Genomic DNA, 25,756 nt, shown 5'->3' with positions numbered 1-25,756 from the left:
GAGCTCTCCACCTTAGAGCTTAAATGATAAGGCTGGAAAGATATGAAGTCAGTCAGGAATAGGCAGAAGTCACTACAATCCGAAATCATAATACAAGCGATAGGAAGACCTATATTGGATTATGTGAAGGTGAATTGAAAAATCGCTCTGCTAATCACATCAGCTCCTTCCAACAGAGGGACGAAAGTAAAGCTACTAAGTTGGCTAGCTACGTATGGAGTTTGAAAGATAACGAAACGCCACATGGGATTAAATGGAAGGTAATTGAAAAATCCATATCTTATGTGAACAGATCGAATAAATATAGACTTTGGCTGAAAGAGCGCAGATCCTGTTCAGATCAGAGATCCCTAACTCTCTATTGAACTCCAGGTCAGAAATTTTCAGTGGTTGCGTGCATATGTATAAATATATTTTGAAAAATTGGAAAATTCCACCTACCCCTGACCGACTTGATGTCTTTCCAGCCTTATCATTTAAGGTCTTAGGAGGATAACTCTTTTACCTTTTTACTTTTTATTTTTGACATTTTAGTTTTCCATTTTCTCTTCTTTCTCTCTACATTTTCTTCATGCTGTCTTCTCAGTTTTTTTCGCGTTTCTTCTATTATTCAATTTCTTTAGTTTGTTATGATACGTGGTTTGCACCCAAAGATTATGTTTCAGTTTTCTCAACAGGAAACTATTTGTAGCACTTTAATACATGAGTTGTAACCTTTAATTGAATAACATATAACTATATACACATACACATATATATATAGAGAGAGAGAGGGAGGGAGGGAGAGTCAATAGCTGAGATCCAGAGCTTCTCACTCTAACAAATTTTATAATCTTATCTTCAGTATTAAATCTCGTAGTAACAACTTCAATTGGTTTCTCATGTGCAAGTCCAACTCTGTTGTCATCTCAATGAGCAAAGAGACAATGCATTGCTGATTTGCTCTGGGCAGGAGATGACCATCAAGCAAATTTCTGAGTTGGTTAATGTGTCGTTAAGCACAGTTTACGACATCAAGAACTATTTGGATAACACCAGAGGTATTCAGAAGAAACTGAAGCAACCAATAACAAGTGAGATCCAGCATACCTGAAGGCCCTCAAATCTAAAATTTCAAAGGATCCAACCACATCTCTGACAAAACTGACAACTGAAATGAAAATTGATACCAAGACTGTTAGAAATACTGTTCACTGTGATTGAATCCTGCAACATTTTGTGCCAACTCCAAGACACCCCCTGACCGATTCAATGAAAGTCAGGAAGCTCGAGAGAGCAAAAAAAGTGTTGTGCCTTCCTGAAGAGGTCAGGATCCACTGTGGAAAATAGTTTCTGACGAGAAAATCTTCACTGTGGATTCTGTTGTGAACAGACGAAACGATTGGTTTATTGCTGAATCACTATCTCAAGTGAAGGGTGTCTACAGAGCAAAGCATCCTGCTCGGGGGAGGCAGTTGTGGCATCAGATGACAAAAGAAAAACAATGGCCCAACATTTTTTACATTCTCCTGAGAGAATCGGTGCTGATGTCTATTACAAAGCGTGAAGATAGCATGTCCTGCTTTAGCCTAATTAGCTAATTACCCTAAACGTAATTATATGTAGATTCAGGATGGAACACCTGCTCATACAGCAAAGGAAGTACAAAAGCAATGAAGGGACAATTTTGCTGATTCGTAGCCCTTCTCCAGCCCCGACTCGAATCCACTGGACTATTCTAGTTGAGGCACTTTAGAGCAGTCTACCAACAGAGTTTTGAAGAAAGAATGGGCCAAATTGCCCAAACTTCAGATGCCATATCCAATTGGTGACAGACAATATTGGGGGTCACATTAGAGCAGACTCTCTATTATTGGCAGCAATAACTTAAGGATAAATAATCTTGCTTAATGTTGACCCTTCCATCTACAAATAAACATTTCCAAATTCTTTTTGGCTTTTCCAAGTTTTGCTTTTCTATCCTGTAAATGTCTGTATGTATATGTATATATGTGTATGTGAGTGTGTGTGTATATATATATATGCATGTGTAGACATCTTATACATACATATATGTATGTATATCTGCATGTATGTGTACATATCTATACATATATATGAGTGTGTATGTGTATACATATATACTTTTATTTTTATTCTTCGGTTTAACAAAGTTATAAAACGAAGTTATAACATTATTCTCCTATACATATGTATCTCTCTCTCTCTATGTTATATGTATATATATATACACACAAACATACATGTGTGTATAAATAAATGAATATTTGAAGGGAGAAACTGAGATATACACATGTTATATACACGGTGGTGGTTTTAGCTTTACCTTGTTGGTCCACGGAAACCAGCCATCAGTTGACGACGTGGAGACTTTGATTTGAGTAATTCAGTGAAGACAGATGGCGCCACATATGTGAAACCCTGGAAACAGTTCAGAAGAAAAAAGAAGAAAATTATTTAAGAACTTGAAGAACAATCAGAGACCAAACCCTTCTTCCCCGCCCTAAAACCTTTTTCCTCGCATAAAAACTGAAATGTATATTTAGGTTTATTCAGACATAGTGTATCTAGGAGAACATCATTTAATGTATCCTTCCTTGTTGTTTAACTCCAGCAAACCTATGATCATAGATGTTCCAACTGTGACCATCCTGTCTTCCACTCATTCATTTCCAACTCACCCCACCCTCTCTCTCTCCCTATATTGTATACACTACCGCCACCATCACCCTAGTTCCTCCCACAGAAAGCCACGGTTTAAGACCAGCCTTAAATGGGTCAGTCTCTTCGCTTTGAGAGACAATGTCAACAACATCAACACCGACCATTATTTAATACCAATAATAATAATAATAATAATATAATAAAAATGGTTCCAGATTTTGCCACAAGGGCAGCAGTCTTGTTGGAAAGGATGAATTGATTTTATTGACCCCAGTGTTCAACTGGTACTTATTTTATCAACCCCAAAAGGATGAAAGGTAAAGTTAACCTTGGCAGGATTTGAACTCAGAACCTAGCGCCAGGCGAAACACTGCTAAGCATTTTGTCCAGCACACTAACTATTGTGCCAGCTCACTGCTTCAATAATAATAATAACATCATCATCATCATCATCGTTTAACGTCCGCTTTCCATGCTAGCATGGGTTGGACGGTTCAACTGGGGTCTGGGAAGCCAGAAGGCTGCACCAGGCCCAGTCTGATCTGGCAGTGTTTCTACGGCTGGATGCCCTTCCTAACGCCAACCACTCTGTGAGTGTAGTGGGTGCTTTTTACGTGCCAGTCAGGGCGGCGCTGGCTACGGCCACATTTGCATGGTACTCTTACGTGCCACCGGCACTGGTATCACAGCTACGAATTCCACTATGTCAATAGATTATGATTTTGATTTTCACTTGCCTCAACAGGTCTTCACAAATGGAGTTTTGTGTCCCAAGAAGGAAAGGAACACATAAGTGGGCTGGCTACATCCCAGGTAGGGCCCATGGGATTATGGCCTCACTTGTCCTGCCGGGGCTTCTCACGCACAGCATACTTCCAACGGTCTCGGTCTCTAGTCATTTCCTCGGTGAGACCTAAAGTTCGAAGGTCGTGCTTCACCACCTCATCGCAGGTTTTCCTGGGTCTACCTCTTCCACAGGTTCCCTCAACCACTAGGTTGTGGCACTTTTTCACACAACTATCTTCATCCATTCTCGCCACATGGTCATGCCAGTGCAAACGTCTCTCTTGCACACTACAACTGATGCTTCTTAGGTCCAACTTTTCTCTCAAAGTACTTACACTCTGTCGAGTATGAACACTGACATTACACATCCATCGGACCATACTGGCTTCATTTCTTGCGAGCACATCCACCCCCGCTGCTGACTTGGTCACCGAGGTAACAGAAGCTATCAACTATTTCTAGTTTTTCTCCCTGGAATGTGGCGGAAGATGGTCTCTGCGTATTTTCAGTGTTTGATACTCCCGAGCATCTGCCACATAGAAAAACTATCTTCCTAGTTAGCCTTCCTTTGACATTGCTGCACCTCTTATGTGTCCATAGCTTACACTTGGTGCATCTTATAGAGTTTCTACCTACACCTTTCTTACAGATCGAGCAGGGCCATCTACCTGAAGGTGTTTATGATTTGTCTACCTTCCTACTTATTAGGACTTTGGTTTTAGCTAGGTTGACTCTAAGGCCCTTCGATTCTAAACCTTGCTTCCACACCTGAAACTTCTCCTCCAGTTCTGATAGAGACTCAGCAATTAGAGCAAGGTCATCAGCATAGAGGAGCTCCCAGGGGCATCCTGTCTTGAATTCCTCCATTATTGCTTGGAGGACTATGATAAATAGGAGGGAACTGAGGACTGAACCTTGGTGGACCCCAACCTCTACCCGGAATTCTTCACTGTACTCGTTGCCAACCCTCACCTTACTAGCAGTGTCCCTGTTAATGGCTCGTTCAGCTCTCACTAACCTTTCATCTATCCCTAGTTTCCTCATTGACCACCAGATAAGGGATCGGGGGACCCTGTCGAAGGCTTTCTCCATATCAACAAAAGCCAGGTATAGGGGCTTGCCTTTGGCTAGGTATTTCTCCTGCAGCTGTCTTACCAGGAATATAGCATCAGTAGTACTTTTCCCTGGCACGAACCCAAACTGCATCTCTAATTACTCTCTCTCTAATTAGTTGGGCTATGACCCTCTCCGTAACCTTCATTATCTGATCCAACAGCTTGATACCTCTATAATTATTTGTATCTAGGGCATCACCTTTACCTTTGTAGCAGTTGACTAGTATGCTGCTACACCAGTCATTGGGAATGACTTCTTCGTGTATCACCTGGTTAACTATACGGGTGACTAGGCTATAGCTGACACTACCAGATATGTTGAGCAGTAATTCCTGATGGGCCTGGGGCTTTCCCTGTCTTCATGCTTCTAATTGCCTTAACTACCAAGGAACTGTCAACTCGGATAGCTGGTCCCTCTGTTGGGTCGACATTCGGCAGACTCTCTTCATCCCATTCATTTTCTTTATTCAGCAACCTTTCATAGTGGCATCTCCAAACCTCTCTCTTTGGATAAATTAAATACCAGTTACGCACTGGGGGTCAATCCAGATTTCAGGCCTTGTGCCTATAGTAGAAAGGAATATGGATGTGTGTGTTATCTCAGTCCATATTCCTGGGTGGGGTAGAAACTTTCATGGGGTCCTAGCAGAAGCAGTCATCACTAGACTTTCTTGCTAGCTTCCCTAGCAGGACCATCTGTGACTGCTAGTCTTGTTCTCCTGCTTTTTGGCTTCTCTTGGAGGATCCATTTTGCAATTATGTCCCCACTATATTCTAATCACATGTCTGTAGTATTGAAGTTGTGACCTCTCGATGGGGTCAAGCAGCTCTTTCCTGTTCCCTGGCTGACCTCTATTTATACAGGGTTAGACACAGAGTGGAAGCAGTTTGTTGTGAAGACTTTGGAATGGTAATTGATAATTGCAGAGGATGCAGCAATATTTAGAAATGTGTTCTTCAGGACCTGTACATTTGATAACATTAACAGTTTGGCAACATTGTCTGTCTGTGAGTCTATGTGTATATGTATTCATATGGATGAGGGTAACTGTATAAAGAAATGCTGGTCACTTAGGATGGCATTGAGTGAGGTGATGGAGGCTGATCTCCGGGTCTGGAACTCCATAGAGGTGATGACAAAGGATGGGGAGAACTGGCAATAGGAACTTGAAAAGACCTTCTGAAATTGGTAAAACTAAGTTCTAGACACTGTGTATGTATACACCATACGTCTCTCTCTCTCTCTCTCTCTCTCCCCATTCACTGAACCCTTCAGATGAGGTGACAAAGGACCGAGGTATCTGGTGCAGAAGTGTTAAGGCCGTTCCCTGCTGATGAAAAGGGTTGGCCTGCAAGAGTCAGTGCCACGTAAAAGTGCTCGTGCCAGTGTCACATTAAAACCACTCAACAAACTCTGTAAAAAATGGTTGGCATTAGGAAGGACATCCAGCCATAGAAAGGGCCAAACCAGACTGGAACCTGGTGCAGCTCTTCTGCTTGCCAGCTCTGGTCAAACCGTCCAACCCATGCCAGCATGAAAAACAGATGTTAAAAGATGACGATGACAATACACACAGACACACACACAACTGGTCCCTTTGCCCAATTTCCCTATTAAGACACCTCCACTAGATATCTTGATGCTTTGTCATCTCCTTTGAAAGGTTCAGTGAATGGAATGGTGGTAGGGGAGGAGAGATAATTTGGTGTATCGATGTATGAGTTCCCCCATCATCTTTGTACCTGCAGCTTCTCCTTCATCTGACTCGTTTTTCTCAACTGCCCACAACCATTCCACTTGATATCCACCATTAATCCTTTCGCTGTTCTCTCCATCCACATTTTACATTGATCATTCTTTCCCTCTGACCCACCAAATTATCTCCTTCTCTACCACTGTACGTTTCACTCTCCCCCGTCCCCACACTCTGGCTACCTATACAAACTACACATCATCTCTCTCTCTCTCCCTCATCCCTTATCCTTCTCCTTCACCACTGTATCTCTATACTAGTATTGCTTTGCCTTTCACTCACATATTTCATTGGTCTCTACCTCTTTATCCACCCCTTGGTACCTGTTCTCCACTCATTATAGTCACACCCCTCCCGCCAAACCCTCTTGCAACCTCTTCCCCCCCCCACATTCTTTTATCTTCAGTTCCATCTCGTTTCGGCTCAGCCTCTACTTTGCCCCTCCAACCATGACATCTCATCACCACTCGGTTTCTCTCTTCCCAGCTCCAACCTGATTGGTCGTCTCCATCCTCTCTTTTAAGATTTGAGAAAGCATGTTGTTGTTCTTCTTCTACAGCAAGAAACATGATCTGCTCTGGCTCCTTCCCTTATGCTGTAACCCCTCATCATCATCATCATCATCATCATCTAGCCTCCGTTTTCCGTGCTTGCATGGGTTGGATGGCTTGACAGGAACTGGTAAGTCCAGGAGCTGCTCCAGGCTCCGATTGTCCGCTTTGGCTTGGTGTCTATGGATGGATGCTCTCCCTAACGCCAACCACCTTACAGAATGCACTGGGTGCTGAAGTGGAACCATCACCAGTGCTTTCCATGTGTCACTAGCACCCACACCAATGCCTTTCATGTGGCACCTTGGTTTTAGGATCTCCATTCTGTTGTGGTGGGCAAGTATGGCAATGTGCCACATATCCATCCTCTCCTTTGTCAGGTCCAGCGTTTTGTGATTGGCCTTCAGTACTTCATCCCATGTCTTCTTTGCTTTCCTTGATCATTAGATAGTTAATTAATGTATAATTAGTGCAAGATTCATTACTTTAAATAAACTACTTGATCCAGAACTAAAATCGAAATGTCAAATCAGTTGATGTCTGTGTGTCTGTGCATGGACACTTCAGCCATACAACGACTGATGCTTATAAATATATTTCTCTATATTTACAGATGACCACTCCAGCTATTCAGAATGACTTCAGCTATTACAGAAGAACAGTTAGTCGTCAGAGGATGACGAATGAGGTGAGATTTTTGCAGGGGTCGCAATTGCGGTTAGATATTGACTTAATGTCTGGTTCTTACGTATATGATGTGTGCTGTTAGATCTGCAAGTCTTTCACGACCTCTACATTAGATATTTGTAATTACAGAACATGGTCAGCTTCTGTTCGTTAGTTAGTTAGTAAATTTTTTGGCTCAAAAAGCAAAAAGCAAGGCCATGTAGGGAGACATGGCGTTATGTACAGGGTGGTGTTCATATAAAGAGTTCAGGCCACTTGCGGTCAAGGGAGACTTTGAACTGAGCGGTTGTTGGCATCTTCACCATCTCGTCCGGCAGCTTATTCCACGGATCCGCAACCCGGACGGAGAAAGCCCCTCTCCTTCGATTGAGATGAAATCGTCGCAAATAGAGCTTTTCGGAATGACCCCGCAGCCGACGCTCTGGAGCAGGAGTGAAGAACAGCTCTTTCGAGAGGTTACACTTTCCGCTTATGATGTTGTGAGCAAGAATGAGATGCTGTGGAGGTTGTCAATTAGCAGTCAGCTCAACCCACAAGTAGTGAGATCCCTAGCTGGCAACTGGAGGGCAAGGCTGTCCTTTCAACCCGCTGCTGCGGGTGCCACCATACAATGGACTCTGATGATGATATTATTCCATACTTTCCAATCCATGGCCCTGGTCTTTGCATCCTTCAGGTCAACGTGACTTTAGGTCTTCCAAGCCTTCCTCGAATTGTTGACCATATTTCTTCTTCTTTGGTGCCCTGTGCTGGATTCTCCAGTTGTGTGGGTTGCTGCCACCACAAAGGTTGCTTCCAGTGCTCATCCTGCCAGTCTTGGTCTCCAATGGTTGTCCTTGGATGTTGTTGTTTGAGATTTGGTCATGTAGGGAGATACCAAGGATCTGAGGAAGACACTGCATTTGGAACAAGCTTGTTCAGGTTCTGTTTGAGGATGTTCCAGGTATCAGTACTGCAGGGAACGGGCAAAACCAGTCAGTGAGGGGGAAAAAAAAGATTTTGATCCTTAGGGAAACGTTGGGCTTCTTCCACACACTTCATTGATGTAGATGCATATTCTTTTACATGTTTCAGTCATTTGACTGTGGCCATGCTGGAGCCCTGCCTTTAAGGGTTTTTTTAGTTGAAGAAATTGACCCTAGAACTTATTTTTTGTAAGCCTATTCTGTAAGCCTATTTTGTAAGCTTATTCTGTCGTCCCTTTTGCTAAGTTACAGTGACAGAAACACACCAACATCAATTGTCAAGCAATGGTGGTGGTGGTGGTGGTGGAACAAAGAAAGACACACACACATATATATATGATGGGCTTCTTTCAGTTTCCATCTACCAAATCCACTCAGAAGGCTTTGGTCAGTCTGAGGCTATAGTAGAAGACACTTTCCCAGGGTGCCACGCAGCGGGACTGAACCCGGAACCATGTGATAGGGAAGCAAGTGTTTTACCATACAGCTACACCTGTATGTGTATGTATTTTATTGTGGCCTCGTTTCAACGGGAGGTGAGATTGTTATAAATGAGTGTCACCCTCCTACAAGCATTATCCTTCATTTCCATTCTTCCTTGGAAAATATATCTGGCTGTGGGCAAATATTACCTTACTCTGAAACTGGTGAGGAATGCTAAGACCACGAATACTCTCCAACCCATGCAAGCAAGGAAGAGTGAACTGTAAAATGATGCTGATGATGAAGATGTCTCTCTCTCTCTATAATTGTTAAAGAGGACAACAAACATTTAGGCAACACAAACATCTCAAGTTCTCCTTGCACCTAAGGACTCATGCTCTTCTTTCTCCTTGCACCTAAGGACTCATGCTCTTCTTTCTCTTTGCACCTAAGGACTCATGCTCTTCTAGGACAGCATTCTACACCATATGAGATGTCATCGGGTGTACCACAGGGATCTGTCCTTGGTCTCCTCTTGTTTGTGGCATACTCATGCTCTTCTTTCTCCTTGCACCTAAGGACTCATGCTCTTCTTTCTCCTTGCACCTAAGGACTCATACTCTTCTTTCTCCTTGCACCTAAGGACTCATGCTCTTCTTTCTCCTTGCACCTAAGGACTCATGCTCTTCTTTCTCCTTGCACCTAAGGACTCATGCTCTCTTTCTCCTTGCACCTAAGGACTCATGCTCTTCTTTCTCCTTGCACCTAAGGACTCACGCTCTTCTTTCTCTTTGCACTAAGGACTCATGCTCTTCTTCTCTTGCACCTAAGGACTCATGCTCTTCTTTTCCTTGCACCTAAGGACCATGCTCTTCTTTCTTTGCACCTAAGGACTCATGCTCTTCTTTCTCTTGCACCTAAGGACTCATGCTCTTCTTTCTCCTTGCACCTAAGGACTCATGCTCTTCTTTCTCTCCTTGCACCTAAGGACCCATGCTCTTCTTTCTCCTTGCACCTAAGGACTCATGCTCTTCTTCTCCTTGCACCTAAGGACTCATGCTCTTCTTTCTCCTTGCACCTAAGGACTCATGCTCTTTTTCTCCTTGCACCTAAGGACTCATGCTCTTCTTTCTCCTTGCACCTAAGGACTCATGCTCTTCTTTCTCCTTGCACCTAAGGACTCATGCTCTTCTTTCTCCTTGCACCTAAGGACTCATGCTCTTCTTTCTCCTTGCACCTAAGGACTCATGCTCTTCTTTCTCCTTGCACCTAAGGACTCATGCTCTTCTTTCTATGAACTTTTATGTTTCATTTTTCCTTTTTTTTCCTTCATTTTTTCCTTCATTTTCCTTCTTTGTTTTTCATTTTCCTTCTTTTTTTTCCTTCGTTTTTCCTTCATTTTTTCTTCATTTTTTTCTTTCATTTTTCCTTCCTTTCCATTTCCTTATTCTTTTACTACCTTCCTCTTTGTTGTCATCTCATTAATATATACCATTCTAATTTTCCCTATCTCTCTCTGATGACAGAACATCCCATACTCGGGGATATCCCAGAAACAGCTTTGACCCTAGGACTTATTTTTGGTAATTTTTCCCAATAATAATAATATTTTATATGACTTGAGATGCTTGCCTTAATGTCTGTTGTCCTCTTTAACAATTTTATATCCACTGCATCATAAACCTGCAATGACTCCATAACTATCGTCTCAGCTATAACCTTGGAATAGTCCGTCACAGCACTTACCTAGCTTACCTAATCGTTTAGATCACCTGTAACCCAAACCCCCACACTTTGTATGTATGTATGTGTGTATATATATAGGTGCAGGCGTGCTGTGTGGTAAGAAGCTTGCTTCCCAACCTCATGGGTCTGGGTTCAATCCCACTGTATGGCATCTTGGGCAAGTGTCTTCTACTATAGTCTCGGGCCAAGCAAAGCTTTGTAAGTGAATTTGGTAGACAGAAAATGATAGAAGCCTGTTGTATACATGTTTGTCCTCCTCACCATTGCTTGACAACTGATGTTGGTGTGTTTACATACCTATAACTTAGCTGTTTGGCAAAAGAAATCAATAAATTAAGTACTCGGCTTACAAAGAATAAGTCTTGAGGTTGATTTGTTTGACAAAAAACCCTTAACCCTTTAGCATTCAGATTATTCTGTCAAATGTAAAGCTTATATATTCACACCATGTAAAATGAATCTTGCATCATTTCATGGCTTTGAGATTTCAATGATGTGATTGTTTCTTTTTAAAATGACACAATTAGGTGGCTATGAATGACCATATCTGACTGGTTTGAACATAAAAGAGGGAGCATATTTTGGCCGGATATGGCCAGTTTAAACACTAAGGGTTAAGGTGGTGCTCCAGCATGGCTGCATTCAAATGACTGAAGCAAGTGAAAGAAAGGAGAAAAGAATAAAAGAAGATGTATTTCTACTTGGCAGGATGGTGAGGCTGGTGAAACTGAAGTGTCTAATGAAACGGCTAATCGGATGTCACTATTTTACGCCCACGCCACACCAATGTTAAAGATGTTAAGTGACACTACAACCAAGTTTGTGACGCAGGTAAGACACCCAACACACAGACATTCCTCCTACAGCAGCAGTTCTTTTGTTCCATTTTTAAGGATGGGTAACCATGGGGGGAGAGGCAATCTTCAACTGTTTTCACATTCTGTCTTTGAATTCTACTTCATTCTCTCTTTTTTGTATATAATTTATTAGTTGGGTGGTGGATATTTTGTGCCTATTTTCATTTTTTCAGTTTAAAATTTCACCTTGATTTCGTCCACACGCAAACACATATTCACAGACGCACACTTTGCAGCTTTACCCAATGCAGTGTTGAGCACTTGTTCTTATTGCTCGATATAAGCACGTGTATGTATGTATGTATGTATACACATACTCACACAAACACATGTTTATGAGTGTTAAACAAGAATATTATTGATAGTGACTTTGAAGTTTTGGCCAGTTAACCCTTTAGCATTCAGATTACTCAGTCAGATGTAATTCTCATTTAATCACATTGTTTTCAATTAATCATGCTTTATCTTGTAGCTTTGAGATTTTCATGATGTGATTCTTTATTTCCAAAATGACATTGTAGGGTAGGTGTGAGAGGTTGCTTCTGGCTGGTTTCAACATAAAACCTGTAGAATATTTTGATCAGATCTCTCTCTCTCTCTCTCTCTCTCTATATATATATATATATTATATATATATATATATATATATACAAGATAAGGGCAGAAGAAATTGGACCAATACGGTAATAACAAATTTTTTAGAGATTTCTATCGGTTTGTTTCGAGACGCATAAATTTAATGGTTATCGACAATTTTTTGTTTCGGCGTATCTGGCATTAGAATTTTTCTTCTGCCCTTATCTTGTAAATTATGTATAAATTTTACCTTTAAAGGCATTTTTTGATATGCTGGCCATTGATAAAATTTTTTCCCGAAAAAAGTTTTATCCTATATCAATTATATATATCATCATCATCATCATCATCGTTTAACGTCCGCTTTCCATGCTAGCATGGGTTGGACGGTTCAACTGGGGTCTGGCAAGCCCGAAGGCTACACCAGGCCAGTCAGATCTGGCAGTGTTTCTACAGCTGGATGCCCTTCCTGTGTGTGTATATATATACACACACACACACACACATACACACACACATATATGTGGAATAAATGTATAATGCACAAAACTCAGAGTAGAGACTGAATGAATCACCAGATTTGCACAGATTTATAAACTTTACTTAATGTAGTGAGTATTATTTTTCATGGCTCGAAGAGTTAGGTACAATCCATGCATTCACCTCATGTAGGAACCTGGCAAGCAAAGTATTGCAATAACCAAACAAAGGTCAGTTATATTTAAGTTAAGGATAAAAAAGGAGCACTTGGCAAATCCAAAGAATGATCTAGCATATCAAGAAGGGTCACAGAGCGAATAATAATTAACTTGACTGAAGAAGTGAATGAACATTAACGCTGTCACCTATGTTGCATATATTGCATAATAAGCATGGTTTATTTATAGAAACGTTTGTAACATCAATTTGGCTCCTTTTTACCTCAAATTAATTAATGTATCTAGGTATATGAATATGAGAGAAGGTAAATGGAATACATGAGATTCTTTATTATTCAATGCACCAGAACTGTTTGCATAGCATCTCACCTGTGAGGCACCAGTGGAGGATGGGTCAAAGCAGTTGTAGTGAATAATAAAAATCTCATGAATTCTTTGTCATATTTTATAAATTCCACAGACACAAAGGAACTCCTGAAGTAAGTCCAGTGGCATATACCTCCATATTCTTGTTGACATCAGGTAGCCAAATACTGTGAATGGGCTTTAAACAGCATACTGCAGGGTGAATACCCAAACATAAAACCATTACCATGTATATATATATATATATAGGCGCAGGAGTGGCTGTGTGGTAAGTAGCTTGCTAACCAACCACATGGTTCCGGGTTCAGTCCCACTGCGTGGCATCTTGGGCAGGTGTCTTCTGCTATAGCCCCGGGCCGACCAATGCCTTGTGAGTGGATTTGGTAGACGGAAACTGAAAGAAGCCACGCCTATATATATATATGTGATAGTCTCTGCTCCCATCAATTTCGACATGAGTGTTTGAAGGAGAAGATTTAAAGAAAAAAGAAAAGAAAGAAGGAAAAAATCTGCAAGTAATTGGATGCCTGACTGTAATTTGAGTTGAGGAATGGATTTTACTATGAAACCACAATGGAGACACTGAAGAATTTGATTTTGCCTGGGATTGGGTTTTCTGGTGATTGCAGGATAGAATTCTTTTATTGTTCTTTTTCCTCAACTCAAATTGTTGTGATGCATCGTGACACATTTTACACCATGCAAATTGGTCTGGGCAATAGAGTTTCCTAAGATGTCAAGTTGAGCTGTAGAAATTTTAGTAATTGCTTCAACTTATCCTTATACCTAAGGGCAAGTCTACCTTAACTGCAATATCCCTCCACTTGTTGACCATACAAAAGAATTTTTGGAATGCGGTCAACTTGCATTCAAACCACATATATATATTTATAAGATCTCACATTTAAAATGTTGTACTTCAAAACCACAAAAGTACTCAGATACAATCGTGTTGGAAGGGTGTACTCTGATGTCTGTTTATAATATGTAACATAAATTTATGTTATTCAGTTTACTTAACCATACTTAGTGTTAAACCCAAATTAATTACTAACGAAAATAATTGCGATGAAGAAATAAGTAATTAAGGAGTGTCAGTAAAATTATTAGTAATTAGCAGTATCGCCCGGCGTTGCTCGGGTTTGTAAGGGAAATAACTATATAAGCACAAAGGGGGGGGGTTACTGTAGCTTTTTACGTTCTGAGATTTAATAATAATTCTCTAGAGAGATACTTCCCTTATATATGCCAAAAATGCATTAAAAATGGGAAAAATTTATGGTAAATTTTTTTTAAAATCGTAGCCTCATCGTAGACGTGCGCTAATACCCAGAAGGGCTCGATATGAATCACGACTATAAGATACCCGGTTTTGGTTAAACTGCACCGCAAAATGTGGGAGTAGTTAGGGATCTAAATCGTAGGAGACAGACAGACACACAACCTCTCTTTTATATATAAAGATAAGAGCAAGGGAGGAACTCTTGAAATATCAATTTTCAAAAATTAAATGTTTGGCAGCTGGTTGAATGAAATATTGTGCCAAACAGATTTTGCAGTGGTGTGAGGAAAGTGAATCAAGAGAAGTGCATTTAGTCATCATTAACACAGTATTATATTAATAGATGTTTTACCATGCTTATGGCAAACCCTGGGACACATGCACTTGCCTGAGTGGCAGGGGAGTCATTAGCTTCTAATTTTATGTGTGTGTGTGTGTATACAGTTCTATATTTAAGAGATGAGGAATTGTGTACATTTTTGTGTGTGTATATATATATTGGTAAAAACGGTAAGACAACAAAAGAAAGAAAGAAAGAGACCTCAATATTATGTAAATAGAGGAATTTATCTGTAAAATAATATGAGACAATTACTCAATAGTCAAGATAAAACTCTGAGTTTCAGATGCCGAGGTGGAAATCCACAACACCATCTCTTCCGTTATCTGGCCACCTGAAAAAATGTTATGAAAAAATACCGTTATATAAAGGGAAATTACTGTATTATAATTCTGCTACTTATATAAATTAAGATTAAAAGTTAATAGTAAACATGTAAAATTTATATAACAGTATTTTTTCATAGCGTTTTTCAGATGACCAGATAACAGAAGAGATGGTGTTGTGGATTTCCACTTCGGCATCCGAAACTCAGAGTTTTATCTTGATTATTGAGTAATTGTCACATATTATTTTATTGATATATATATATATATATATTACGGAGATGTACTTGCATAGCAAGTGATTTGATCTGAAATCGTGTGCTGAAACAAAAACAATTGCAGCATGGAAGGTGTTTATAAGCCATTTAAGAAACACACAAAAGCCGTTCGATTCACTTTAACATTTAAGTGTAATTTGTCAAAATATTTTCAGCGCTTTAAGATTGCAACTGTTGACTGATAAAAATCTGTGCTGGTTAGATATATGTATATATATCTATATATATATATATATATCAAAATAGCTTGAGATACGTAAACAAAACCAAACACATATCCACAAAGATGTGTGTGTTGCAAGTGCATGGGTCAGCTGCAGTTTTTAGGCATAAGAAAATATATTCTCAGTGTGCCTGGTGTTAAAAACACCTGAAAGTAAGTCACATGGTCAAACGAGACAACTCGCCTCAGGTCTCTTCTCTGAGCAACAGACACATGTTTCGTCGTTGTTGTGACTTTTCAGTGTTGCAGACCAAACGAGGCCCACTGCAACCTATACATATGACTGGCCATGGCTCTATGCTAAATGCTTTATAAACCATCTGCTGGCAAGTCCCAACGTTTCATGCCATGCAAAAAATTCAAATAGGAAATTACAAGCAGCTTCAGGTGTATAAACAAAATCCACCCCTGAACTAACAACGTGCATACCCCTAGGTATGTGTGTTCAGTTTGGGTGGGTTTTTTTTTTTATATTGGAGGCTCGTGGCTTAGTGGTTAGTGTGTTGCACTCAGGATTGTAAGGTTGTGGTTTCTGTTCCGAGACTGAGTCATGTGTTGTATTCTTGAGCAAAACATTTCATTTTATGTTGCTCAGTCCACTCAGCTGGCAAAACTGAGTAATCCTGTGATAGACTGGCGTCCCATCCAAGTGGGGGAGTAAATATGCCACAAAATCTGGGAAACTGCCCTTATGAGTCTATGGCTCAGGAGGTCCCTTTCATCCTTTAGGATAGACATATTTATTCTGAAACGTTTTTTTTTTTTAAACACATAAAAGCAATGCACATTCACTAAATAGCGCACTCAATACCTGTGCAACATGTAACATTTGTTGTAATTTTATTGATTCTAATTTTGAAGATTTATTGGGTTTCCTTTGTTCAAAATCTCTTTGAAGCTACTCCCAACAAAACTCCAAAATCAGCTCCAATAAAATGACACACAGAGACTACATTAAATCATATTTGATGGCTTACAAGGTACACCAGCTTATAATGCACTCCTTAATTTTTGAAGGTCCTTTCTTAAGCCACTGCATTACAGATCCTAAGATGCAGGTTAAAGTTTCTAGAACATTTTTTGGCTTTTGTATAAAGTGTTCCTTATAAGCTATCAAATAATATCTTCTAAAAGATATTAAATTGAATAAATCAATGATGGAACTGATACTCAAATTTGGCAAAAGAAAAAAGAGAACAAATTTCAGATTGTGTTTGGATTTGAATACCAGTTTTAAAAAATCCATTTTGTTTTTATTGAATCTTTTATAAATTTGAAATTTTAAACTGAAAAAAAAAAAAAAATCCCCAATTATTTTAGCAATTTGAAATTGATCTAAAATTTTAAATTGGTAAAATAAAAATGAATTGTTTTTTTTTAATGAAATTTTATTCAAGTTTAGTTTATGGAAACTTGTTAATTTTATTTTAATGAATTTCTTTTCAGTTTGCTCTGACTTTATCTCTGTTTTTGTAAAATATATATGCATATGACATAATATGTGATATATATATATATATATATATGTATGTATATGTATTTGAAAAATATATTCTATAAAATGGAAGCTTGAATCTACTCCCCCTGGAGCCTCATAAGTTGCTTCGGGGTTGAACTATCCTTACTTTGAAAAAGTTGCAATTAAAATTCTTAAATGTTTATAAATTAAGAATATCTCATTCTCAAGAGACCTTAAGTCTGGTGACAGCAGACACCACAGAATTGTGGGGGGAAAAAAGTTTCAATTTCTTTATACTATACACATAATGTTTGACTACTGTATATTCTGTATTCAGTATCTCCTTAATTAAGGTAACACTAATAATGGCAAAGAGGAACTATTTCTTATATATTAATTTGTCGAGAATTTGGGGGTGCTAGGTTTAAAATCCCATTTTATAGAATACATTTTCTGAATATTTATTTTTATATCTTTTAAAATATATATGTTTGTAAAAATATTTTAATCAAACTGTGTTATTGAAATATCTTGTAATTTTATAAAAAGTCATCTTTGCCAATTATAAAATCCACTTTTTAATTATTAATGATCCTGTGTCATTCATCCGTCCAAGGTCCATCAAATCAAATATTGGTCAAGTTCTGGGATAGGTACTCAACTACACTTTCCCTTCAAAATTTCTTAATATAGGCCATGCGAGTGAATGAGATCCACTGACTCAAGGAAGCACTGCTTGTTCTTTTAGTGTAGCATAGGAAGTTCTCTGATGAACTCGGCACTTTAATTGTACTTTAATTGTACTTTAGGTTGACTCGTTAGTATTCAGGTTATTCTGTCTGATTTTATGCTTATTTATTTACCTTGATTTGAACTAATCATGCATTATTGCATAGCCTTGACTTTTTGATCGTATGACTGTTTAGCTATCAAATGACATTGTAGGGTAGGTGTGAGAAGCTAGATCTGGTCAGTTTGAATGTAAAACAGGAAGAGTTTTGGGGCCAGATAAAGCAGGCTTCACCATCATCCTCATCATCATTTAGCATCTGTTGTCCATAGCATTTAAACCAACCAGAACATGCTACCTGTTTTACGTTCAAACCTCCTAGATCTAGTTTCTCATACCTACCCTACCAGATCAGTCAAAATATATACAATCATACCTTCAAAATCCCAATGCTACCTGATACAGAACGGCTAATTCAAAGCAATGTGGTGGATAAATAAGCTTTACGCTTGACAGAATAATCGGAATGCTAAAGGGTTAACTCAACCTGTCTTGTGTCAGAGGAATGTGTTGCTGCTACAATGTTCGTTTTTGCAACCATGTAATAATCCGGAATAGCCATTCCACTACACTCTGGCATTTGTCTCTTGCTGTAGCTTTCAGATGACCCAATGCCAAGGAAAGGGAAATTTGGTTGATGGACACTGCACAAGTGTGTGTGTTTATGGTGAAGGCTTCACACTGGCATGAGATGCAGTTAAGTGAAAAAGTACTGTTTTATTAATGTTTCCATTAAAGTGGAATAACCTTGTTTAGTCAAAGTAGGGATCCCTAATCAAAAGGTTATCCTTTTAGTTTCAGTTCTGAACTAAGAACAGGGAACACAATTCTCTGTTAATACAAAAACTCAGCTGATTTTCCTTCTATGATGTAAAAAGAAAACAAACAAGTGTCCCTTGTAGTCAGTTGATAAATAGGGAAGGCTAAAATAAATCCCAGAATAAGGAGTGGACCTAAAATGATGGACTGGAAACCCTATTGGGTCCAGTGCTCCAGCTTCAACCAGTTAACCTTTCATTACTATATTTCTATTAAAATGCACTGCTTTTGTTTCAGTTAATTTGAAAATAATCAAGAATTTATCAAAATATATTTTTTATTCAGCCTTTTTTTAAGCATAAATTAACATAAAATTTTGACAGAAGGTTTTGATATAGATCACTTTAGCACTAGAGTTTTGTATCAGAGATCTAGGGTTAGTCCTCAGGCAGGTTGGTATCAAAAGAGCTAATGTATATATACAAACATAATGTTTTAATTATTTTATTAATTATGGAGACAAAACAATGCAAGTTATAAAAAAAGAATACAGGTTGATGGTTCCTGCTTTTACCTGGTTTTGAAGAAGGGATCTGAATTCTGCAATATTGAAATGCAAGGTAAAGCTAGAAACCATCAACTTGTATTATTTTGACTTTATAACAAAAAGAAATAACTAAAAATGTTTATTTATATCAGACAATGTTTCGTGCAAGTAGCCCATATGCAGAGCAGTACTTAGTGTTGCCACTTCTCTAAGATAGGGATAATTCATTCTAGGCTAGCTGCAGAGTGAAAAATTAATGAGAATCAAAAGGTTTTATCCCTCACAGAAAGCATTACAAACAGGATTGCATTTTGCACCAAAAAGCCAATATGGGGGTTTCTCTCGTGGTGTCTACCACAGTATCGTTTGTCCAAACAGAATACCCATGTTTAAGCGGGGATAAATATTGCCGTTCAATATCAATACTGCCTCTGTCCCTAATTATTTTTGTACTTTTTAACAAGCTCACTGACAAATCACAACACTGGCACCTGTTTCAGCACTATTTATTCTATACATTGCTGGCACTAAGATGATTCGCTGCTATCTCTAGCTGTCAAGGGTCCATCACTGATGAGACCAAGGAAGGTTGAAATCACATGATCTGGTGACCTCAGTGTTGGAGGTGGCAGGGATTTATTCCCTACTAGCGATATAAACAAGAGTGTACTTTGTACCAAAAGCCAATATGGGGGTTTCTCTCGTGGTGTCTACCACAGTATCGTTTGTCCAAACAGAATACCCATGTTTAAGCGGGGATAAATATTGCCGTTCAATATCAATACTGCCTCTGTCCCTAATTATTTTTGTACTTTTTAACAAGCTCACTGACAAATCACAACACTGGCACCTGTTTCAGCACTATTTATTCTATACATTGCTGGCACTAAGATGATTCGCTGCTATCTCTAGCTGTCAAGGGTCCATCACTGATGAGACCAAGGAAGGTTGAAATCACATGATCTGGTGACCTCAGTGTTGGAGGTGGCAGGGATTTATCTCCCTACTAGCGATATAAACAAGTGTGTACTTTGTACCAAAAGCCAATATGGGAGAGGTTCTCTCATGGCATCTACCACAGTATAGTTTGTTCTAACAGAACATCCCATGTTTAAATGGGAATAAATATTACCTCTCTGTCACTAATACCGGCCTCTGTCACTAATATATATATATATATTCACAAATTCCACTCTCGGTAATCTGGGAATATTCAGACTGGCATAACATTAAGATAAGGGAATGGTAGTTGTAATATAGAGTGAAAGTATTATGTGTTATTTCCGTTTCTTTGTTACGTCTGCTTCAAGATTCCTGAGTGTTTCAGAGGAAACTTGTCTTTCAGTCGGAGCTTTCCACTTAACACTACAGATCTCTCTCTCTAATATATATATATGTATGTATGTATATACAATCAAAAACCAAAACATTCAATAGTCACTAATTGTGACTGAGGGTGCAGGGTAGACGAGAGGCAAAGATTCTTACAGCCATAAAAAGCTCATTGGCTTATGTACTGACAGGGGAGACAACTGCCCCACAGCGAGGGAGCTCCACTATCCTAGCATGCTAGTTTCACTTTCAACAGATCACCACTAGTGATCACTCCATCGCTGATAGTTGAGCTAAATCCTACTTATCGGTATATAATAATATTTACCATATGAATAAATGGATGATTCAGCAAAAAGGTTAAAGTGAAAATTCAGAAATAACAAAGGTGGCTAGACACAATACACCCTCACACTCACACATGACCATGTTGAAATTTTACCATTTTTTAGAATTTTCATATTTTCCTCTGAGCTTTTTACGGTTGGTTTGGAACAATAAAGTTCCTAAGTCCATATCCAGTGTTTCTAGAATTTCATGGTCTCATTTTCAAGAATTGAGAAATGTGAAGATATGCAAATGCTGGAATAGGGATTTAGGGGCCTAATGGTGCCGAACCAACTGTAAAAAGCTCATAAAAAAATATGAAAAGTCTGGAATAAAAAGAAAGATAAAACTTGAAAATAGTCGTGTTTGTGTGTGTATATATATATATATATTTATATATTATATATATATATGTATATATATTATGTATATATATATATATATATATATATATATGGCGCAGAAGTGGCTGTGTGGTAAGTAGCTTGCTTACCAACTACATGGTTCCAGAGTCAGGCCAACCAAAGCCTTGTGAGTGGATTTGGTAGACAGAAATTGAAAGATGCCCATTGTATGTATGTATATATGTATAATATATATATATATATATATATATATGTATGTATGTATATATATATGTATATATGTATTATATATATATGTATGTATATATGTATGTATATATATATGTATGTATATATGTATGTATATATATATGTATGTATATATGTATGTATATATGTATGTATGTATATATGTATGTATATTTATATGTATGTATGTATATATGTATGTATATATATGTATGTATATATATAGTATATATATATATATATGTATGTTATATGTATGTATATATGTATGTATATATGTATGTATGTATATATATATGTATGTATATATATGTATATATATATATTATATATATATATATATATATATATGTATATATATATGTATATATATGTATGTATATATGTATTATATATATGTATATATGTATGTATATATGTATATATATATGTATGTATATATGTATATATATATGTATGTATATATGTATGTATATATGTATATATATATGTATATATATATGTATATGTATATATGTATATAATCTATACGTCTGTGTTTGTCCCCTACCATCGCTTGACAATGTATGTTGGTTTGTTTACATCCCAGTAACTTAGTGGTTTGGCAACAGAGAACGATAGAATAAGTACTAGGCTTACAAAGAAAAAGTCCTGGGGTCGATTTTTATTACTAAAGGCAGCGCTCCAGCATGGCCACAACCAAATGGCTGAAACAAATGAAAGAATATATATATATATTTGTATATATAAAATAACCGTAGACACATATTTGCTTTCCTCCTTGTCTCAGCATATGATCAAGGATGTGGCAACTGAAGTGGGAGAGGCCCCTGTTCAGTTTCAGCCAAGTAGAATGGAGCTCCACCGGATAAACCCCATTTCACCCTGGTCCAACCAAACCCACAATTTTAGGACCATGAGCTTGCCACTAGGCCCATGCGCCTATAATATATATCTGGCACTCCGTCGCTTATCACGATGAAGGTTCCGTTTGATCCAATTGTAGGAACAGCTTGCTCGTGAAATTAACACACATGTGGCTGAGTACTCCACAGACACGGGTACCTTCAACGTAGTTCTCAGGAAGATTCAGCGCAATACAGAACGTGACAAGGTTGGCCTCTGAAATACAGGTACGTCTCATTTTTGCCACCTGAATAGACTGGAGCAATGTAAAATGAAGTGTCTTGTTCAAGGACACAGCATGCCGTTGGGAATCGAACTCATGTCCTTAGAGTTGTGATCTGTATACCATAACCACCAGCCACATGCCTTTACTTCTATATATAAACATTTTTCTTAATTTGATGATCAGATGTTAGACTATCCCAATACGTTTTTACTCTTTTACTTGTTTCAGTCATTTGACTGCGGCCATGCTGGAGCACCGCGTTTAGTCGAGCAAATCGACCCCGGGACTTATTCTTTGTAAGCCCAGTACTTATTCTATCGGTCACTTTTGCCGAACCGCTAAGTGACAGGGACGTAAACACACCAGCATCGGTTGTCAAGTGATGTTGGGGGGACAGACACAAACATACACGCACACACATATATATATACATATATATGACGGGCTTCTTTCAGTTTCCGTCTACCAAATCCATTCACAAGGCTTTGGTCGGCCCGGGGCTATAGTAGAAGACACTTGCCCAAGGTACCACGCAGTGGGACTGAAGCCGGAACCATGTGGTTGGTAAGCAAGCTACTTACCACACAGCCACTCCTGCGCCTATGTTTCTGTTTTTTAAACCTGTAATATCTTTGTATCCATCTGATTCCCTGTATCTGGTGGTTATACGATATGCTCAGAGAGAAGATAAAGGCAAGAAAACTGAGCTTATATAAGAATGCAGGGGACTGACTATCATTTAACTTGCTGCACTATTCGTCCCCCGTTAAGCTGCTGCTATCAACTTCACAGCAATGGAGAGGAGTGTTACTGGTTTCTTTTGTGTCTCATTGAAATGAAATGGAGTGGCTGTGTGGTAAGTAGCTTGCTAACCAACCACATGGTTCCGGGTTCAGTCCCACAGCGTGGCATCTTGGGCAAGTGTCTTCTGCTATAGCCCTGGGCCGACCAATGCCTTGTGAGTGGATTTGGTAGACGGAAACTGAAAGAAGCCTGTCGTATATATGTATATATATATATATGTGTCTGTGTTTGTCCCCCTAGCATTGCTTGACAACCGATGCTGGTGTGTTTACGTCCCCGTCACTTAGCGGTTCGGCAAAAGAGACCGATAGAATAAGCACTGGGCTTACAAAGAATAAGTCCCGGGGTCGATTTGCTCGACCAAAGGCGGTGCTCCAGCATGGCCGCAGTCAAATGACTGAAACAAGTAAAAGTAAAAGAGAGCATACCACAGTCCATGCGTCCACAGGCCCTTTGACAGGTGCCATTATTTCATCCTGTCAGGGGTCCAAAGTCATCTTCATCATCGTCGTTTAACGTCCGTTTTCTGCGCTAGCACGGGTTGGATGGTTCGACCGGGGTCTGGGAAGCCAGGGGCTGCACCAGGCTCCTGTCTGATCTGGCAGTGTTTCTACGGCTGGATGCCCATCCTAATGCCAACCACTCCGCGAGTGTAGTGGGCGCTTTTTATGTGCCAGGGGAGGCTGGCATCGGCCACGATCGGTTGGTGCTTTTAACGTGCCACCGGCACAGAAGCCAGTCGAGGCGGCGCTGGCATCGGCCACGTTCGTGTCAGGGGTCCAAAATCATCGACACCAAACAAACTCGTTGGGGTTGTCGGGTTAGTTGTTAATGACACTGCATGCAACAGTTTGTACTGGATTATGCATTAGTGTATACACCTGCTTGTTGTTCCCTCACCTGTTTTTGTCTTCAGTTGGCCATTCCTGGGAATCCAGCAGGAAAGTGTGATGATAGTTGCTTCTGATAGAACCCTTCTGAGCAGATGCTCCAATGACCCTCCCAGGCAGATAAGATGGTTGGATGAACCATTATGCCACTCTCCTCACTTTAGTGAAATGTGTGAGCCAAGCTCATTATTAAATTACAATTTAATTGGGATTCAATTTAAACTTAAGGCTTGGAACCTCATTTTTATTCTGCAGCCAGCAGCACTAAATAGCTCAATGCAACCCCTAAAGCTGAAGTAAATAACTTCAACATTATTCTACATTATGACTAAATAACCCAGATTCATCTGTTCGAACAACGAAGAACCTTTAGTAATCCTTAAGAATAACCAATGACTTTGCAGCCCCTTAGTTTTGATGCAAAGAGGAGCTGCACACTGCCCCCCCCCTCACTCTCCTCTCATCTATGACAATCCTCAGTCCAGTGGCAAAAGCAGGTCAAGAAAAGGGGATAAAATAACCTCAGTATTCTATAACTGATCAAAAAATAAAACTTATGTTTTACGCCTGGACCAACCACCAGAATATCGTACATAATATACAAAGTTTAATAATAGCTGAGCAAAATAACCAAAGAAGCCCAACTGTGATTCTAACACCAGAACTAAAACATGCTTTAAGCTTATAATTCTGCTTCATACACTAAACTATTTGCTTACATGGTTTGTGACTTTCAATTTAATTTACTTGTATATTTGAAATAGTCATAGAACAGAGTTTGGGAGGTTTGCAGGCCACACCACTAGGATGTGTAACTGGAAAGGCCTTTGTGGAGTTCAAAGGGAAGCCTGAATACTTGCAACAGAGTAAACTCTGTTTAGTGCCCTGAAGGAGAAGAAGCCAGTGAGTTAGGTCTACTGCTTTACATGTGTCACGGACATCTTCTGTTTCTGAATTAGTCAGGGCAATAGGGGTAGAGCCCTTGAGTTTTTGTGGTTGTTCCTATCTCATAAGATTGATGCTGAAACTTCAACAACAGCAAGTCCTCCACGAAGGGAATCTGGTTCAGGTGCCTGTTTCATTGAATGTGACTCAAGTAGCAAGAAACCTGATGATAGTGGCTGAGAGGGTGTGTGTGTGTATGCAGAGATGGTTGGGTGGCTTAGTTAACTTTGTAGCAAAGTGGTTCAAGGTTCAGTCCCACTGTACACCATCTCAGGCAAGTGTTTTGCAGTCTGGCCTCAAGTTCAAAAGCTTTTTGAGTTGAATTTGGTCGATGGAAACAGTATAATGGTAACTTATGTTCACAAGGAACAGGTTGACAGTAACTTTGACATTTCATCAGTGATAGGCTTTCTGAGTGAGTCTGATATATTTTATTAATCGATAACCATTCATAAATTCAACAATTAAAAACACACACACACACACACACATTATAACTGGTCCACTACTGAAGACGATGCTAGCAGAATGTTGTTGCCGCATATCATCTTTAGTTGGCAAGAGAGAATTGTGGGGGCTG

The 25,756-nt window shown here is 39.1% G+C and overlaps 2 protein-coding genes across 2 annotated transcripts in view; one reads left to right on the top strand and one right to left on the bottom strand.

The window, feature by feature from the left end:
* Positions 1-25,756, bottom strand: part of LOC115226739 — a 173,053-nt gene that overhangs the window by 56,450 nt on the left and 90,847 nt on the right. The window lies entirely within an intron of this gene.
* LOC115226738 overlaps positions 7,478-25,756 on the top strand; it is a 23,995-nt gene continuing 5,716 nt past the window's right edge. Inside the window, exons 1-2 of the mRNA XM_029797759.2 lie at positions 7,478-7,558; positions 11,400-11,522. Of these exons, the coding sequence (XP_029653619.2) occupies positions 7,484-7,558; positions 11,400-11,522 (198 nt within the window). The 5' untranslated portion in view covers positions 7,478-7,483. The remainder of the gene's footprint in view (positions 7,559-11,399; positions 11,523-25,756) is intronic.

This window comes from Octopus sinensis, linkage group LG30, assembly GCF_006345805.1.
Source record: "Octopus sinensis linkage group LG30, ASM634580v1, whole genome shotgun sequence".
NCBI classification, from domain to species: domain Eukaryota; kingdom Metazoa; phylum Mollusca; class Cephalopoda; order Octopoda; family Octopodidae; genus Octopus; species Octopus sinensis.
Note: the sequence above shows the minus strand (reverse complement) of the source record. Positions and strands in the feature narration are given on the sequence as shown.